This window comes from Ictidomys tridecemlineatus, chromosome 14, assembly GCF_052094955.1.
Source record: "Ictidomys tridecemlineatus isolate mIctTri1 chromosome 14, mIctTri1.hap1, whole genome shotgun sequence".
NCBI classification, from domain to species: Eukaryota; Metazoa; Chordata; class Mammalia; order Rodentia; family Sciuridae; genus Ictidomys; species Ictidomys tridecemlineatus.
In genome coordinates, this window is record NC_135490.1 from 26644411 (window position 1) to 26664291 (window position 19881).

The window sequence follows — 19881 nt, forward strand, 5'->3', positions numbered from 1 at the left end:
GCCTGGTCCCAAAGCCGCCGCGGAACCACGTTTTCTGCACAGCCGCCCGCCCCGTTGCCAGGTAACCGCCTCACCCTCAGCCAAGTCTCCAGGGATCACGAGCCGCTTCCGCCTCCCCTCCCAGACAGTCCAATCAGCGAGCAGTGTGGGGATCACGTGTCCCCCAGGGCGGGACCTGGAGAGCGGCCCTCTCCAACCCGCTCCGCTGGAGGCCGCTTCCCCGCCCCTCAGAACTCCCAGCCGGGCCGCCCCGCCCCCGGGAGCCCCGGGACTGAGGCGAGGAGGGCGGGGCGGGACCACGCACGGGCCGTGCTCGCACTCTCGCTGCCTGCTTCAGCACCTTCCGCTGTCCACAGCTGCAGCCACCTCCTCCTCCAGGTAAGGAGCCGGTGGGGCCAAGGGGTGTGAGACCTGGGCCAGCGCTGGGCTGAAGCGGGTGATTCTTTGAATTGCTGTGGCGTCGTGTAAGGACGCCGCTGAGGGCCCTGCGATGGATCACAGGCTGGGCTTCTGCGCGTCCTGCCAGGCTTTGCACACCTTGGAGCCTAATGGGCTAATCCCCTGAGTTTTAGAGTCACACACCTGATTGTTTCCAGGCTCAGTAGAAGCCAACATTTATGTGTGTGAACTATCACTGGAGTGTAAACTATGCCCATTTCGGGGACATTGTTTTATGTTTTATTTTTTAACGTTGTTAAGCATGTGTATGTCTTAGAGTCTAGATTGTTATTCTCACTAGTGTGCCGGCCAAACACCGTACAGATTACTTATCCTGTTGAAGACAGTTTTAATATTAGGGTTATACCAAGAAAGCTTTGATCAATAAGGGAATCTGTTCTAGAAAAATGACAGTATCTTAAGTACTAAGTAAATTATAAAAATACACTTTCTTGTGCCATTTCCCAAATACCCAGACTTTGCATGCATGCAGATATTAAAAGGAACAAAAAATTTGAGCCACCTTTTATACTGTGCTAATTGAAAACAATTGATTGTAATGAAATTTAGTGAAAAGTTTGATCATGTATAAGAAATGAATCAGATTTGTTTCTGACGAGAAATACTACATTCCTAGTTCTTTCAGAAATATCCTTCCAAGAAAACTATCAAAAAAAAAAAGTAAGTTCATTATTTAATAGGTACAAAATAGAGGTAATTTAAAACTCAGCAATTTGAGATTATAATTGTTATTTTTAGCACTCTAATAGCATTTCTGTGTAGTAATGATCAGAAAATAGATAAAAAATGAATTTCAAGTATTTATACATTTGAACTCAACAGGGGTTTAAACATTCTGTTTATTTTTAGATTCATGAATTGTCTTATTACCCTGCATGAAGGGAACTTATACTGGACTAGTGCTTATTATAACCCACAGGGAAAAAGCATTCTCTTATATCCTTTGAAATTTTGCCTCACTGACCTAAATGTGCAAGGACATGGATGTAGTTGTACCTTATCCATTTGAAGGCAGAAGTCTGCAATAAGCCAAGAACTCCTGTTTTATGATCTAAAATTCAGTGTAGTAATTGCATGATTATGAAAAAATCAGTTCAACAATATTAGGGAAAACATGATTTAGTAGATTAGAGATTAATTTAACAAATGGTAGCTTTATGTTATTTAATCAGGAGTTCCAGAGAAGTTTTCTAAACTGGAATAAAGCCATGACCTATTTCAAAGGGCATACATGGAAACAAAAATCATATATTTCTTAAATGAGCTCCAAGAACTTACGTTATATAAAAAGGTGGGTTGAACTGTATTATTTGTATTGATATGACTTTCTCCTATGTCGATATAATAGAAATGTTTAAAGAATCAAGGGTTGCTCTGAAAAAATATTAAATATGTATGCTTGAAAGTTTTAAAATTCTTTATTCTTTTTGTTTTTATAATGAAGTAATGCTGTGTTAAAATTTTTAAGTTATCCGCTAGTCACATAATGATGTCATGTATTAGAAAATCATACATTAATTTTGCTTAGAAGAGCAAGTTTTTAAATTCTTCTGCTCCTAGGGCTAGACTATTTTTGTTGTTGCTGTTTTCTATAGATTCTACCTTGTAACCCTTAGCCTGAGCAAAAAGGGGCCAATGGTAGTTTCTGTTATTGAAAAAAGATTAAGAACTGTTTGTTTGTTTGTTTGTATGTTTGTTTTGCCCTGATGGATAGTAGAAGTCCAACTTCAAGAATGATTAGGTTGTCGCTATTAATAAAATATGTAGAAATTTTCCAGTTTTTATTTTCCTAAACATAATGAAGACTAAAATGAAATTTCCAACAATTTTGAAGGATTCACATTTTCTTCCTGCACTCCAGAATTTATTTGAAATATATGTCAGATCAGTAACAGTTTTATCAGGTTACTGAATAACCAGATTAACCAGCCTTTCATGGTAATGATATATATTATATGCAAGCATCACTGCTACGTCCTACAACTTTTGAGTTATTTTTAATATTTTGTGTATCTGTTCAATTTAACAGATCAAACTATTGAAGTCATATAACTTCAAGTTTGTCTTCAGGAACAAAGATTTCACTGATAGTATTTTAATTCTTAGAAGAATTTCTTATTAACTAAGGCTCCTTCTTTTGCAGTAGAAATGTATTGAAATAAGAATTGGCTGGCACTTTTCAACATGCAAGACCATGCTTTATTCTATGATAATAACATAGTAATTATTCTCTTACTGTTGGACAGACTATTCCTTGGAGATTTGTGAGCAAGAAATAAGATATGGATACCTGAAGAGAATTTTAGAAATTCCCAAAAGAATCTATTCTGTAGAGAAACAAAATCTAGAGGAAAACTTTTTGCTTATATGATTTTATTTAAGGACTTCTAACTTTGGTCATAAAAATTGGTAGGGAAATAGTATAATAAAATGACTAGCTTTGATCTATTCCATTATATTGAAAGAAAAAAATATATATATATAAAGAAAAAATCCAATAATTATTGATTAGAAAAAAGTTCACATGGTAAAATATGAGCTGTCGCAATAGAAGGTAGAGTTCAGGGTGTTTTCACATGATTTCAATGAATAGACAAATGGAATTCAAAAGAACTTGGAGCATTTCAATTAGGCTGGATTTTGCAAAACAAATACAACCTGAACTTGAAACCACATCTGGCATTTGCATTGCAGATATCATATTACCAACTAATTGAGGAGAATAAATTTTTTGTGTATAATGATAAATGTCTTACTTATTACTTTTTATTTACTTACAAAGTACTGTTTTGTAGGCTAACTATCTCCTGAAGTTCTGGAATTCTGCACTCTGGAATTCTGCATTTTAAATTAAGAAATATATATATATATAGCATAGAAACAGAAATATAAATCTTCTACAGTAAAACAATATGTGATATAATTCATCCTTGTTATTTTTTATTATTAGGATGTTTAATAATTGGCATGTTCAGGGAAGGCCTGGCAAAAGATACACCAAATAAATTCCCATTGTGGTAAGGATGTTATAACATTCAGTTCTTTCTTTCCTTTTTTTTTTACAGATTAAAATGCTTAGATATGGAGAACTCACAAAACTCACAATGGAGTTCTTTAAACAATTTTCTTTATGCTTAGGTGTATTGTTTTCTTTTTCCAAAGTCTTGACACTTTAAATTGTAACCAGGTATTTGTATTTCATTTACAATTATGTGTGATAAGTTCAATTCCATATCACTCATACAAAAAACTTTCCTTTCAAGTTGGAAATTGGAAAATAATTCTCAGTGCTCAGAACTCTCATGTTTAATGTGCTATGAAATAACCTTAATTTTCTAATGGAAACAGCTCCATATGGAGTCTTGAAAGTTTAATAGTTCCTTAATAGAAAACAGCTAATAGTTAATTTTTTAAGGTACATTTTGAATGTCTTTCAATGAAAAGTGTTATGAAGCATTTTCTTAAAGGTAAACATAATTGTAGGTTTGAAGGAGCCATTCAGAACTTAAGCTAGAAAAACCCTTAGAGTTGAAGGCAGCTTGTTAGACAAGCATGATATCAAGATAGACCCCTAAACATCCCTTCTGAGGAAGGGCCCGGGAATGTGTATGAACAATCTTCAAGTGAATCTTAGGCAGAATTGAGTTTGAGAAATACTGATAGAATATACAGTACACTATTAGAGGTAGTCAACTCTCAAGCTCTTAATTTCCGTGTACAGTTCCACTTTTGAAGCTTTACTTGGTCATACCCTAAACTACCAAATAAATCAACTCCTTTCTAAAAATTTAATAGTGGATAGCTATATTACATTAGCATTTATATATCACTAGTAAGTTTTTAAACATAATGTTTTACCTTTGTAATTAATCACATTAGTTCATGATTAGGGAGAATTTTATGTTGACTAAAACCAGTTTTTGACAGGTAGATGATCAAGTAGGTTAGCCACCTATCTAATCTATCCATTGGCTCCAAACTAGAGGATACAGTCCATTCGTTACTTAGCACTTTTTAGGACCAATTTTAGGCCTCTGTCAGTATACTGGATACAAAATTGAAGTGCTTTTTAGTTATTTTAGGTAAGCTATTTCTATTAATTTTTGAGCTTGCAGGCTCCCATTTGATTTCCTTTTCTGTTTTTTTTCCCAGCTGACTTGCAGAAACAAAATTTAACACCTTTGCTTAGAGTATGAAAATGTCAGCATGCCAAATGGAGTGTAGATATTCAGACAGATACCTGAGAATGTTTACTCTATTTAAAAAAAAATCATGTTCATAACCCAGTTCACGTTTATATTAATTAGAAGGGCATGTGGGGTTTCTTAGGTTTTCAGAACAATTTATGGCATAGGTCCTTGAGTCTTCCTTCATGAAAAATGATTCTATTTAGAAAATAAGCTTATACACTTTTTGTAACAATCTTTTAAAGAAATAATCTTATATATTTTCATGACAAATATTTACTTATTTCACAATACTTTCTCAAGAACATATTTACTTCTAGCTTTCTTAGTTTATGAATGAAAATATGTGATTTCCCTCTGCTGTAGTTTTCTTTGATTTTCAATCACACCGAAGGTATTATAAATGAGCCTGTTTAAGTAAAAGTGGATTAGTTCTTCAGTCAAATCAAAAAATCATTTCCATATTACAGCACAGAAGAGTTTGTGATCCTCTAAAGTTCTAGACAATCTAATTTCATAGTTCAAATGCATGTAATTTTAAAATTTTGATTGTTAAAAATAGGGATATAAAAACCTAAACATATGTAGATGGATGGCAAAGATTTCACATTCCCACCTCTCTGAATTAGGATCTTGCTTTTCTGATGATATACAGTTTATGTGTGGACTAACATATTCCTAGGTTTTGATGACCAAATTGGAACTTATACTGGCTAAGTGGTCATTTTGTGAGCCTAAATTAAAACTGCCACTTTGATCTTTTCTACATGCTACCTAATCCAAGATTTTAATGTAGGCTAATGCTGTACTTGTTGTGACCTATTTTATCATCTAAGCTTTTAAGAACATGATTTGACATATAGTGAGAATGCTTAGATAAAATTGCCCTGTTAAGCATGAGAAAAAGATAACCTCAGGAATAACATAAATTTAAGAGATTACTCTTTGTGAATAGATGATACCAGAGGTAATTTTTCTGCTAAATTATCTCTGTTGTTGTATAACTAGGTCAATAAATCTCTAGCTTTACTGTGCATATAAATCATCTTGGGGTAATTTTGACAAGTTCTACTCCAAGATTCTTATTCATTAGATTTAGGACCTGCTACAGAAATCTGCATTTGTAGCAAGTTTCTAAGTTATTCTGCTTTAAAATACCTGAAAAACATGTCTAAATGAACTGATTTAGAGATTTAAAAAATCCTATTTATGCTTAATAATCTATGACTCCACATATCACAATCAAAATAGTGTTCATATAGAATTACTAATATAGAAACAGGAAGATCTCAAGTGAGCCAGTGGCTGGCTGATGTGGGGGTTGCGGGAAAGTTCTTCAAATTTCCTGAAAAGAGTTTTTCCAGTTTTTTACAAAATAATATAACCACACATTGATTACACAATTACAAATTATTTTTGTGTTAACTCTTAGCATATAGTATATTCAAATTTTAAACCCTTTTAACAAGATATTTTGAAGGTTTTATTTTTAAATTAAAAAGGCAATATATGTTCTATTACATAGAAAATTCCAAATTCAGATGAGTGTAAATGTGAGTTTAACAAAACTTTCTTTAATCTCTGACTCTTGGTTCATCTCTGGTATTTTAATACACTTTTTAAGTACTTGGATTGATTTTTCTTACTATTTCTTAAATGTGTCAGGAACATATCAGAATCTTTGCTTTTGTTACTTCCTCTATTTCACAAACTTTTCCATCACCTTTCTTTATGCTTTTGTTCTTTTGTTTCCTTCAAATATTTGCTTAATTTCAGTGTGGGGCATTCGTGGATTATCTTTTAAAGGATTCTACTATGAGCTGTATCTCTAGAACTTCTTTTTCTGCACCATTTTTCTCTACATTAAAAATTATCTTAAGGCTAGGGATATAGCTCAGTAGTAGAGTGCTTGCCTTGCATGCACAAGGCCCTGGGTTCCATCCACAGCACCAAAATATATATATAAAATTTACTCATTTGTTTTGCTCATTTTCTGATTACCTGGAGTAAAAATAAAATCTCTGGGAAGACAGGACTTTTATCTGTGTGTTGAATACTTCTTTAATGCCTGTCTAGAACATAGTTATGAATCAATAAATATTTGTTGTACAAATAGAAGAAGTAATTGTTAAAATTATAAGTAATTATTAAAATTATAAAACATAAATTAGGTCAAAGGAATATTATGTTTTTATATTTCCCAAAATCTTACCATTCAGAAATAGCCAACTGTTTACCTTACATTGTTTTTTTTTTGTTTTTAGTTTTTAAAGTATATCAATGTTTATAGGTGTATATATGTAAATTTTAAAATACACAAAAATGTAACGTGTCATTTAACTACATAGTTTTTCAAATCATTAACTTTTCATTTCTTGTATATTGATATTTTATATAAATTTTCATATCAGCATTGTTTATAATAAATTTTTAAATAATAAGATTTTTATGATTTGTCTATTATTTAATGTTTTTTGTTATAAAAATGACTTTGAGTCAATTTCTCCCTAATATTTCTCCCTAAATATCAAGAAGCAATTTGTATCTATTGATTACATCTTTAAATATAAAATGGAAAAGTTTTTATATCTTTGTATTCTGCTCTTCTTTATCTAAATCCTAGTACCTGGAAAACAATCTGAGACTTTTAGTTTTATTTTAAATTAACATTTTATATTACCTATCTTTTTCATAAAATTATTTTATCTTTTGCATTTTCAAAATCATACTCTGGTTTCTTTGCTTAATATATTTTAAAAATTACATTATCTTCTATAGTTGATTTCTTTTCTTTGGTTAATTTTTTGAAAGAATTTAATTTTCTTCAAGTAATCTTTTAGAAAGGTTAGGAAGGTAAATTGTCTTCTGAATCCTTACATTTATGAGAATACCTATGTTTTTTCTTCACATAGAATTCACTTGTCTGTTTACAAAATTGAAATAACACAGCATTTCTTCAGTTTAATATAGTTATTATATGACTTATTTCTTAATAAGTCATGGGAATCTAACTTCTCTTCATTAGTACATACCATCTTAAATTTTTCTACTTGCTCAAAGAATTATAAAATATTAGTTTCTGAATTTGTCCAAATTTTATTTATGTTCCTGTGTATGTATATGCATAACATGGATGATAACATTTAGAGAAATGTGAAAAAGTATTTCTTTGACTAATTTATATCTTTTTATGATTTTAACAGTTACTTCTCCTTTTATTTGTTCAACAAATATTTATTGATTCATAATCATATTCTAGGCAGGCACTAAAGAAGCACTCAACAAACAGATAAAAGTCCTTTCTTCCCAGAGATTTTATTTTTACACCAGGTAATTAGAAAATGAGCAAAACAACCAGTAAATTACTTATTTGTTTTATATGCATATATAAATTTTTTTTTTTGCTTGAAACAAAACAAGCACTTTTGATCTCTTTTGGTTTATCTCATCAGCATCTTTTTTTTCCAACTCAAGAAATATTTTGGGGCTGTATCTTGGACTGTTGCTTTGTTTTAGTTATTTTACTTGAACTTTAACATTCTCTAAAAAATTTTTAAATTAGTTCCAGTTTTCATCCCTTGTATAACATTTCTTTCAATTTTTCCCTAATCTAAAACAAAACAAATCTACTTTCCCACTGTGTTTTGGAAGAGTTTTGTTCTCTGAATGACTGATATGTTTGCATTGATTTATTTTTCCAATTTTCAATTCTGTCCTTTTTCGCTCTTTCATGTGGATTTTTATTCTGCTCTTGCCTTTTATTTTCTTTACAATCATTATTTCAGCATCTCATACTGCAGTCAATTTATCCTACCCACTGGTACACTCATTTCTGTTCTTGAATGAGAGAAGGCCCACAAAGGCTATTCATTACCAAAAGAGAGAATCTGCAGATTTTTGCATACCCCCCAATTTTTTCTTCTTGGGTAATAGATTAATTATATCATCATTTGGTCATAGCAAATTTTATATCAATATCAATAGAAATCTTCAATGTCATAATGTCATTGTTTAAGACTTTTTATTATCTGCTATAATGCTGTATTAGTGACAGAATTTTCTTTCTTTCTTTCTTTCTTTCTTTCTTTCTTTTTTTTTTTTTTTTTGTGTGTGTGTACTAGAGATTGAACTCAAGGGCACTTTACCATTGAGCTACATCCCTAGCCCTTGTTTTAGATTTGATTTTTAGACAGAGTGTCACTAAGTTGCTGAGTCTGGCCTTGAACTTGCAGTCTTCCTGCCTCAGTCTTCTGATGTCAAATTTTCTTCTATTTACCGTGAACAAATTGATAGAGAAAATACCTGAAAAATAAAAATCCTGCTTCTTTTATGCCTCCATCTACAATGTATTGTGAAAAGTAGTACTTCCCTAGGGTATAGATATCTTATTTCATCTTTCTCTTATTTTTTGAGCTGTAGTCACTAAGTAGATATAAGGAGGGACCATGAAGTAGAGTTAGAGAAAGATACAGTGCTATGGATTCCATGCCTATAAGCAGGAAAAGAGACAATTGAGCATAATTATTTGTTAGACAGCATAGTATATGCCATGTGCCTAGTTGGGTCTATCATCTTGTTTCTCTGTATGTTTAGTAACTAGCATTGGTGCCTACCCATGATAAATATGCAACATTTGCTGAAATGAATGAATAAAATGATATAGCAGATATACATGGAGTAATATATTTTTACTAAATAATATACGGTTAATGAGATGAATACTGTATTTCTTTTTTTTAAAGAGACAGAATTTTGTAATATTTATTTATTTAGTTTTCAGTGGACACAATATCTTTATTTTATTTTTATTTTATTTTTATGTGATGCTGAGGATCGAACCCAGCACCCTGCGCATGCCAGGCAAGCACGCTACTGCTTGAACCACATCCCCAGCCCAATACTATATTTCTTTAGCCAAAGTAGTTAACACCAACCCTGGCTTTTTATATTACTATGGACAATAACAATGCAATGTTTGTAATAGTATATCCCTGGGGTGATGAAAACATGATAATTAATTATATTTAAAGAAAATTAAAAAGGCTATATCTAATTAACATTATTGACTTCCCCTTTCACAAATGATTTGAAAGTATGCATTCTAGGAGTCTACTTGAGGTTTGGTAACATATAAAAGGAAACGCAAAGTAATAGTGGCTTAAAACAAAATAGAAGTTGATTTCTCTTTTTTTTTAATTTTTTTTTTAAAGAGGGGGTATTAGTGTAGGAAGTTTTGAGGCATTCAGACTTCTCATTTATTTTTTTGCCATTCTTTGGGTGTAACCCTCATCCTTGTGATTCAAAATATTTTCTAGAACCTCAAATGATAAGATTAAGGCAAAGTTGCAGGAGGCAGAAAAAGGGCGAGTGGGGAAATGGTATTCCCTCTTTCTTAATGTGAGCAACATGTCCTAATGCTATTTATTGTCAGATTTTTTTTTTGCAAATATAGTATTTAGTAATATGCTTTCTTATATCATTAAAATTTTCTTTAATACTGTTTATCTGCATTTTACAAAATATTTTTCAGAAGACATTTGGAATTTTCCCTAGATTTTGTGAATTAGCAAAGGTGAAGATGAATTTTAGACAGAAAAATAAATATAAAAAAATAAAAATAAGTATATATTTTGACAACTTATTATACTTTCTCTGCTGCATCAAACCACTTTCATAAAAAAGATGCCAATTATATTTCTTAGAAATATAGTGTATTTAGAAATTGCTTAAAATAGATTTCCTTGAAGAATCCAATTATATTAAATGGATTTACCTTGAACCCCATTTTATATCCTAAAAAGTAGAAATGTTCAATTTATGGTACACCATAAGATGTTCTGGACATTTTAGACTTGTTAAATTACCCTAATACAGTCATTTGTTTTTCCCTATTTGTAATTTAGAACAATTTAGAAATTCTGGTTAGGACTGTCATTTAAAATATCAGGAGATGGGGATTCAGTTTTAAATGAGAATGGGATAATATTTTTAAAGTGCTGAGAAAACGGTAACTATACATTCAGTAAAAATATCCTTCAGAAACTAAAGGCAAAATTACAATGTTTTTAAACAAACAACATCAAACGAATTCATTATTTGCAGGGAATTATTAGCAGGTGGCAGAAAAAGGGTGAGCTGAAAAATGGTACACCCTTTCTCTTAATGCAAATAGCACATCCTAATGCTATTTACTATGAGATTTTTGTGCAAAAATAGTATTTGGTAATACTCTTTTCTTGTGTCTTTAAATTTATTCTCTTTAATATTAGTTCATCTGCATTTTATTTTATATATATATATATTTACAGAATAATTCATTTAGTTTATGGTATCCCAAAGCAGAATTTGATTGCAGTTTATCTCAGAGATAGAGAAGGTCTGCTTCTCAGGGGAGATTTGGGTATGTATTTCTGTACATCCTACTTTCATGACAGCCAGACTCTGCTTTGGATTCATGATTGTTATTGACTGGGAAAGAAAGTCTTGTACTTTCTTTGAGTAGTGGCAGACGTGTGCTTTGTTTTGGTACAGGATTGGGACCTGAGATGTTTTTCTCCTCAACTCCAGAGGTTGACAGCTTTCACTTCTTCCCTCCTCCCAGAAGCATTGATTTTTGCCTAATTCCTGGGATTAGCAAGGAGGATTTCCTTTCCCTCCCAGAGGCAAAGAGGTTTGCTTTCATTACTTTCTCATTTTCCCTGAGAGTGAGGGTGTTTGTTTCTCTGCTCCCTGCAATTGAAGGATTTTTCTTCATTTGAAATTAGAAGTATTCTGTGTTTCATGCCTATCAGCCATCTGATTGCCTCCTATATGATCAAGCCACTGAGGGGCTGATTCTCACCCAGTGTTTTTCCTGAGCACCCAATTGAAAGCTGTGGAGGAGATTTTGCAAGTGAGTGCAAACTCAGTTTTTATCTGGACCTTCCAGTTATTCTAAATTAATATTCTAGTTCACACTTGGCTTTTAAGAATTAACTGCATTTCTAAAAATGGCTTTTCCCTACCATATTTTATGGTAGTTACCTTTTTTTCCCCATGCTTTGTCAAATGTAAAGAGGTAAACATTCCCTGTTTCTTTTTAGAGGGGTTCATCTTTTTTCTTCCTTGATTGTTTTGCAACCTCAATTAGTTAAAGAAAAATTACACTTTTTACATCATCTCTTTTTTCTTATTATACTATAGGAGTGATATTTGTGGGTCCATACTAATGTACTTATAATTAAGTGGAAGTATAATTTCCAGTTTTTGTATTTTTGCCTACCTGGTCATTAGTTTATTGAATGCCAATGATTTAATGTTATCTTCCTCCAGAGAGATGTCCTTTTGCTTTCAGAAGATACTAAAATATGGTGGATTATCTTAATCCAGTCATTGAATCAATGTATTTGAAGCTGAATTTCACTCTTCAGAGGGGTGGTATATGTCCATTTCTTTCTTAATGTATAGACCCAGATGGTCTTTACTGGAGAACACCATTTTCCTTAGCAGTATCTGAATTCTAATTGTTGTCCCTCTAGCACCATGAAATTACCAGAAGTTCTTCTTAGCTTCTCAGGATTTCATTCACTACTTTTATGTAGGCACACTCTCCTGGAGAAAAAGTAGCATACATGTGCATGCATGCTCATGAGTGAGTGTGTGTGCATGCACACACACACACACACACACACACACACACATACACACACAGTGTTTAGCTTGACCCTGACCTTCACTTGTCTCTGAGATCTTGGTCTGAGATTTTTACATACTTTTAACCAGCTTTTCTAGTTGTCTTCAGTGGAAGGATTGTGTGTGCTCACACACACACACACACACACACACACACACACACACACACACACCCCTTCTACTGCTAGAAGCCAGGTTTTTGTAAAGTAATGATTTTCTAATTCATCAAAACTCAGAATCATTCTGACTTCAAAGAGCACTGAATAAACTATACATTTACTCTCTAACTCAGACTTTCTTTGATATTTTTATGTGAGGTTTTGAGTATAGTTAAGATGGACAACTCCACAGAACTATGGTGATACATTACTGTTGATATCTATCTTACTTTAATTCTGACTTCTCAAAAGGAACATCTATTTATATTAAAAGTAGACTGACAGGTGATCTCAGATCTGTATCAACTTGTGCAAGTAATCTTTGGCATAAGGAACATTTACACTTCCTAAGTCTCTCTTTCACAAGCTCTCCTCAACTCACTTAACCGTAATTCAAGACAGAATAAATACAAAAAATAAAGCAGATGATTTTAAATAATATCAAATATTCTATATTTGATTTATACCCTGGTTGTTGAAAAAGTTATGGCCTGTGCTTATTTTATATGTTCATCTAGTTTGTTAGGAAGTTTTAAATAAGTATCATTGCTCTTATAAGAACCAGGAGACAAGCCAGCCGGGCATGTTCCTACACACCTATAATCCCAGTGGTTTGGGAGGCTGAGGTAGGAGTTCAAGGTTCAAGGTCAGCCTCAGCAACTGAGTGAGACCTTGATCAACCCAGTGAGACCCTGTCTTTACATAAAATACAAAAAGAGCTGGGGTGTGGCTCAGTGGTTTAGTGCCCCTGGGTTCAATCCCTGGTTCCAAAAAAAAAAAAAAAAAAGAGGATATAGGAGACTAAGAACTATAGATAATATAGCAGGTAAGAACTTGGCAAGAAGGAATTTAATAGAAAAAAGGTAGCCTGCAAATGCCAACATTTCAGAGGATTAGGCCAATATTGTGATGTCAGGTATCAGGTAAAAACAGATGGAAAAATTTTAAGTGTAAAATCAAAGTATAAGTGACTCAGGATGAGTCTTGGAGAATAAGCAAAAATATCATTTTACTCAGGTTAAGAATTTGAATCACTTTTTATTTTCTCATCATTCTTGGACCAATTGGGTAGCTGTGAAATGTTCTTTCATTGAAGTCAGCAGCACAAAGGAGTGAATGGAAATAGCCTTTGAATCTGGCCCTAGAATTGAAGCCTTGTAACTTCGGCCCATATATCCTTGAGCAAAGCAAGCTTTGTGGAAAGACCCAAAGATAATAAGCAAAAATATATAGTCTATCTATTATGAAGTTATGGCAAAGATTTAGATGCAAAGATGGATATAAGAAAATAAGGATCAGTAACCAGACTATGCATGTTACTTGTGTTTGGATATTTAATGCCTGCAGTAAGTTGATTGTCATTTTCTTTATTTTACATGGTGATATCTAGCATTTGATCATTGCCATTTCCTTACATCACTAATTTTAATAGGTAATAAGTTCCATGGATTTAGTTAAGTTTGTGATTTTAATAAAATATTAATTAGATACACAGACATAGTATAGAGATGCAAAGATATGGAATAGGTGCCATCACAACTCTTTCCTCCTTGTCTTAGTTACTGCTAAGTGATCATGACATGCTTTCTCTCTGAGGTCAACTGAAGGTTTCAACTCTCCACCCCAGGGAGGTATGAGAGTTGAAACCTATTTACCATTATTACCTTAAATGATCAGAGATTCCCATCCACATTCAGATACTTGGAATACAACCAAGGTCCTGGAGTATAACCAAGAAATACATTTTTTAAAAGCAAGGTAACATTTAATCTTAGCTGACATCATGTGAGATTTTCTTCTTTTTTTAATTCTTGGAAATATAGTGAAGAGTACTCATGAAAGAAATCAAGAAATAAGTATTGTATGCCCTATAAACAAGGTATTAATTTTAATTTTACTGGACTTTTAATAGTATAATAAATATACTCAGTGCTTAGAGTGACTACAAAATATTCTTACTAATTCAAGTTTGTATTTAGACCCTAAAAATATTTTCCAAATGATTTCATTCCTAGAAGAAAGTATATAGTAAATTACTATGGGATTACTAACCCATTTCACTTGGATACATTACTTTGGATCCTTTCCAAGTTTCAAAAATATGTGCCTTAATTTCATATCAAATACCACTGGATGACAAACATTCTTAGCACTATATATGTCAATTCACTTATCATTTTGTATGTTTTATACAAAGATGAATAAAGCATGATTCTTTACATTTATAGCTAGCTACACAAATAATCATTATTCATTGCTTACAAATATGATATTAAGACACACAGATTAGGAGAATTTGAGCAAGACTTCAAAAATGAGTATTTAAGGAGGGTCTTGAAAAATAGGAAAAAACACATTCTTCACAGAAAAAAAGTAGAAAGGAAGTACAGTTTAGGCAAGAGCATTTCAAAGCTTCAAGGCATGAAGTCCGAAAGAATAGAACAACACATGTTTGGGAATTGAAATAAAAGCAGGAAACCAATAAGTAACCCATTTTGGTAGTCTGTACAAACATCATGAAAGGTTTCATTAGAAACACTGGCATTAGGGATGGAGATAGGTCTTTTGAAAAGATATTTTAAAGGTAGTTTAATAAGACTTCGTGATCAGTTGTAATAGGAAGGGAAGGTGACATTAATGAAAGAATCAAGGAGAGTTTGATGTTTTCATCTCAGGTTACTGTCTAGAGTATAGCAGTCATGGAAATAGGGCATGCAAGATAAAGAATAGTGGTGATAGAGAAGGAAATCTCCCTTGAAAAGATCTTAAATTTTACACGTTAATATTGGAATGAAGAAGTGAAAGTGTGAGGGAACTAGGTTTAGTAGGTAGCTTGAAATAGAGTTTAGGAGCTTGGCTTGAGTCAAATTAGGTTAAGTTTTATTAGGAGAGAAATGAACCAGTGAGGCAATGGCAAGGTGTTTAGAGTGTTTGTGTCAGGGCTCTCTCTAAGTTAAAAAGCATATGGCAGAACTGAGATCAAGAATTGCAAGTCAGTGTAGGATAAGCAGTAGAACAGAGACAATAAAGAGGAGATTGACAATTCCAGAAGATGGGGTAAAACTGAGCAGATAGGCAGGAACAAAGGGCTCTGCAAGAATTATAAGGACAGGGAACATAGCCATGGTTCAAATTCAAGGAAGACATCAAAATGAAAGGAAATTGAGCAAGAGACTTTGCCAAAAGCAGAGCCAATTCCCAAGCATTTTGACATGATGCTTCAAGCAGATATTAAAAATACTTCTAGAATATAAGAAATCTCAGTAGAGATAAGACCATTCTCAACTAACTACAGTGATACATATATTTCATACAAGTGTATCTTTCTATTTCAGAAGAAAAGTTGCCAGGCTTTTTTGATGTGAAGGGGAGACACTCAGATTTTTCTGTTTCTCCTGGGTCCCTCCCTTCCTTCCCATTTTTCTTTCTTTCTTTTTTCCCCCACTCTTTCCCTGCTTCATTCCTTTCTCTCTTCCTCCCTCTTTCTCTCCTTCCTTTCCTTCTTCCTTTTCTTTGATCTCTATAGCATTGTAAAAGTTTGAAGAGTTTGGTCAGGAAAAAACCTGTTAATTGTTGGGTGAAGCATCTAGACTTTATACAGGATATTCTGAAGTCCACCTGTTCTCATGTACGCCTTTTAACCTAGAAACTTTGTATGTCCAACTTTATGTCCAACTCCCAAGGTTGGAATTAGAACTAATCTTTTGCTTACTGTTTTATGATTTTTCTTTTTTAAAAAAAACTCAGTAAATTTTAGAAATCATTTGCTTATTTCTTACAAAAGCTAAACTTAAGATATTTTTAGAATTTAAACAGAAAGCCTAATAGAATATTTGATCTAGCATTCTCTAGAACTATGTAACAAAATAACTATTTAATTTTTTTCTTATTTTAATATAGTCTTTTCTGACTTAGCATTCTTTTCACAGATATTATTATGTGTAAATTACGAGAACTGTTTCAGCTGAAATGTTTTTGCAATATTAGCCTCTCCTTTTCACAAGGGAAATTTTGGTAAAGCTTGTTTGGTTGAAACACATTATTGTTACTTTAGGTGCTGATTATTCTGATGCCGAGTTTCCAATTGCCTTGATTAAAGTAGACACATTCTATGGCTTGGATGACTTACATTTCACATTGGTTTGAACAAGATGATTGGTATGAAGGACTACAAAGAGTAAGACATATTTATGTTGTAATTATGATTTTCTGTGATTTTTTCTGCTTTGCTTCTCATGTAGCTATATTATTTCAATCATATTTTGGACATTTTTGTATTCCAAAAATCTGAGGTTATGAATAAGATAGTTTTAAAGCAGAAGTAAGAATATGATTTATAAAGGTAATAAGTACTGAAGAAAAGACATTTTTTCCCATCCTGATTTCAGATGCATTCTTAATCATGTTTTCAGATTGCCTTCTGGCTTAAAATATAAAATAGCGTTTTGTATAATGAGATTAATGTGTTAAAATAGCAATAAGTTGAAAAAAGTCATTTCATCTGAAGAAAAAGATTTAATGGAATAGAAGTTACACGCATGCTAATGCCACATGTTATAATAATATTATAAAAGGACATGTAAAAAGTTTCTGAGGAAATATGCCATATTGCATCTGATAAATTTTAAGACAATTATGTTTCAAAAGGAATTGCACTGTTACCACGGTAACTTTTGCACAGCATTTTGAAAATAGTATTCTGATCTCTTGTTGCAATAGTAAAAAAGAAAAGCTGTTTTAAAATGTGCATGTCAAAATGGATTTAATTTAGAAAAATATGATCTCTTTCATCTTTTTAATGGGAAATTTAGTATTATTTAAATGAAGACTGTGTGGATTTTTCTTTTCACTTAATTGTCTACTAAAGAGCCAGAATATCTTTACACAGTTTGACCACATTTTCCCTCATTGTTGTTCCAAAGCATATGCTGTTAAAGATATGCAGTAATTTATTTTTCTTCCTCCCTTTTCACATTTCCATTCTAATCATATTAATCACACAGAGATATTTTCTCCTTAGTTTGTTCGTTTATAAATATAAATCCTTAGTATGGTAAAGCCTCTTTGATTTTTGTCCAGATACTTTTGCTTTTCCTTTTCTTCATTTTTTTCTTTAAATTGTGGAATGAGCTGGTAGACATCTCTGGAGCCAATAGATATCTGCCTCTGAAGAATGAAACTCTAACTGTGAATTCTAAAGCATTCTTCAGAAAAGATGTTGAGAATTCGTGAGTAGCTTTTTATCCTGAATTTCAACCTTATCCATAATTGATGGAAATACTTCAGCTTATAAGTTTAATAGTAGTGTTCCAAGCACCACTGACTGATATGACTGATACACATACACACACACACACACTCACTCTCTCTCTCTCTCTCTCTCTCTCTCTCTCTCTCTCTCTCTCTCTCTCACACACACACACACACACACACACACACACACACACACACTATAGTGCTGGTATCCTATGTGAGTACATTTTAAATGTAATAGCAAATACATTTTGATGTTTCAATACAGGAGGTATATTTTGGTTTGTTTTTGTTTTATTCCCATGCATAGTCCATATATGTCTCCAAAGAGGAGATAGGGGTGATAGTCTAATTTGAGAGTCAAAGGGGACTAATGTTAATAAAAATGCTTTGTACTAAAATGTATATTTCTTAGTGCCTTTGGAGCATCTTATGGAAATTATGAGGATTCGAAATCTTTCTTTCCTTGCCCTTTACTATTACTTTAGGCCTCTGTAAATGAATTTCTGGTTTTGAGACATATTCAAAAAGGAGATATTCTTAAATATAGAAATAAAGTAGTCCTAAATTTCACATAATCTTTATGAGTTTGATCATCTTGCCCAAGTTTTGATAAGTTCTTACATAGACATACATGAGAATGAAGATCCTATTCTAAATGAAGAAAATTGGCACAAGAATATTAACTTTCATTTCATCTAAAAATCTAGATTATTATTTTTTAGTTTTGTGTTTATGTATTTATACATATGTATATACATTGTATAATCATTGAGCATAGAGATGTTTTGAGTGCTTTTAAATGTTCACAAGATTCATTGTATTGATACACCACAGTGAATCTCATGATCTCGTATATCCAAAAGAAATTAATTTAAAAAAAAAACAACTATGAGTAAATGGCAGAAAGATCAATAGAGGAAAGGGATCTAGGAATGGTGAAGGGTAGGGGAAAACAGATGTACTCGAGTCTGAATTAGAACAAGATATATTCCATGCTTTTATAATTATGTCAAAATGGATTGTACTGTCATGTATAACTAAAGAGAACCAATAAAAATAAATAAAATGTTCACAAGAACAGAAAAGTTGGACTTTTGAATTAAAAATTATAAATTAGCAATACAGTGTTTGAAAATCATATACAAATATTTATTTAATCTTTAGACTACCAAGTCCACATTTATATTCCAACATTATTAATATCCGTGGCATATTATATAATTATACAATCTATAAATATAAATTTGATTTTAAATTTACTTCTGAAATTTGGTTTGGGCTATATTGTAACTCTACATTATATATATTTAAAATTTTAGTATGATCATTTCATATCATAATAATCTTGCATATTTAAAAGTGAGCTTTTTAAAACTATACAAAACTTATGAAGATGTTCTCCTATCACTTGTTTTTTAACATTTTATTTACTTACTGTGTAAAACATATTTGCCATATATATTCTCTATTAAACCTAAGAATAACAGTATAATTTGTGTGTGTGTGTGTGTGTGTGTGTGTGTGTTTCATGTGGTATGAGATTGAAACCAAAAATAAATCTGAGTTAAAAAAAAATTTAATTATGCTTGCAAAGAGGGGAGTTGCCAGGTTACTGACACTGTCAGTTACCTGTGGGATGACACAGTGTTCACGCTTTCTTCATGAATCCATTAAAAATATGCATTATTCAGTAAACTGCAATGTTTAGCACTTCATCAGTAAAGTACATGTGTTATTTCTGGGCCAAACAGTTTAATTTCTGAAAAAATGTTTAAATAGTTATGAAAATTCGTAAATGGAATTCTGAAATGAGCATAATGAAAGGTTCGTAATTCATATGCAATATGTTACTTGTCATAATTAAATGTTTATTTATCTTTATATGTGACATATTTTGAAAATTACATACAAGTATGAATTTAATCTTTAGATTTATATTTAAAAATTATAAATATGTATTTCAAAATGTACCTTCAATTAAATATTTTCTATTTCCAGTAATGATGAATCATTAGTTATATAATCATTCATGCTTATAACAAAGATAGTCAAAGAAAACTTCTGGGCATTTCATCTCTTTGGCAACTGTAGGTAATCACTGAATAAAAACTAGATATCTGTATATTTCATAATCCTGTTGAAAATATATT

The 19881-nt window shown here is 32.1% G+C and overlaps 1 protein-coding gene across 7 annotated transcripts in view; it reads left to right on the forward strand.

Annotated features, from left to right (window-relative positions):
- Positions 1-228: 228 nt before the first annotated feature.
- Positions 229-19881, forward strand: part of Wdr17 (WD repeat domain 17) — an 89848-nt gene continuing 70195 nt past the window's right edge. For 3 of the 7 annotated variants that reach the window (XM_021726514.3, XM_078030998.1, XM_040294000.2), the window contains exons 1-2: positions 232-378; positions 16530-16652. In XM_021726514.3, coding sequence (XP_021582189.1) covers positions 16587-16652 — 66 coding nt within the window. In that variant the 5' untranslated portion in view covers positions 232-378; positions 16530-16586. Of the gene's footprint in view, positions 379-1631; positions 1751-11297; positions 11317-16529; positions 16653-19881 lie in introns of those variants that run through there. The other 4 variants (XM_078030999.1, XM_021726517.3, XM_078030997.1 and 1 more) reach the window with 4 other exon arrangements.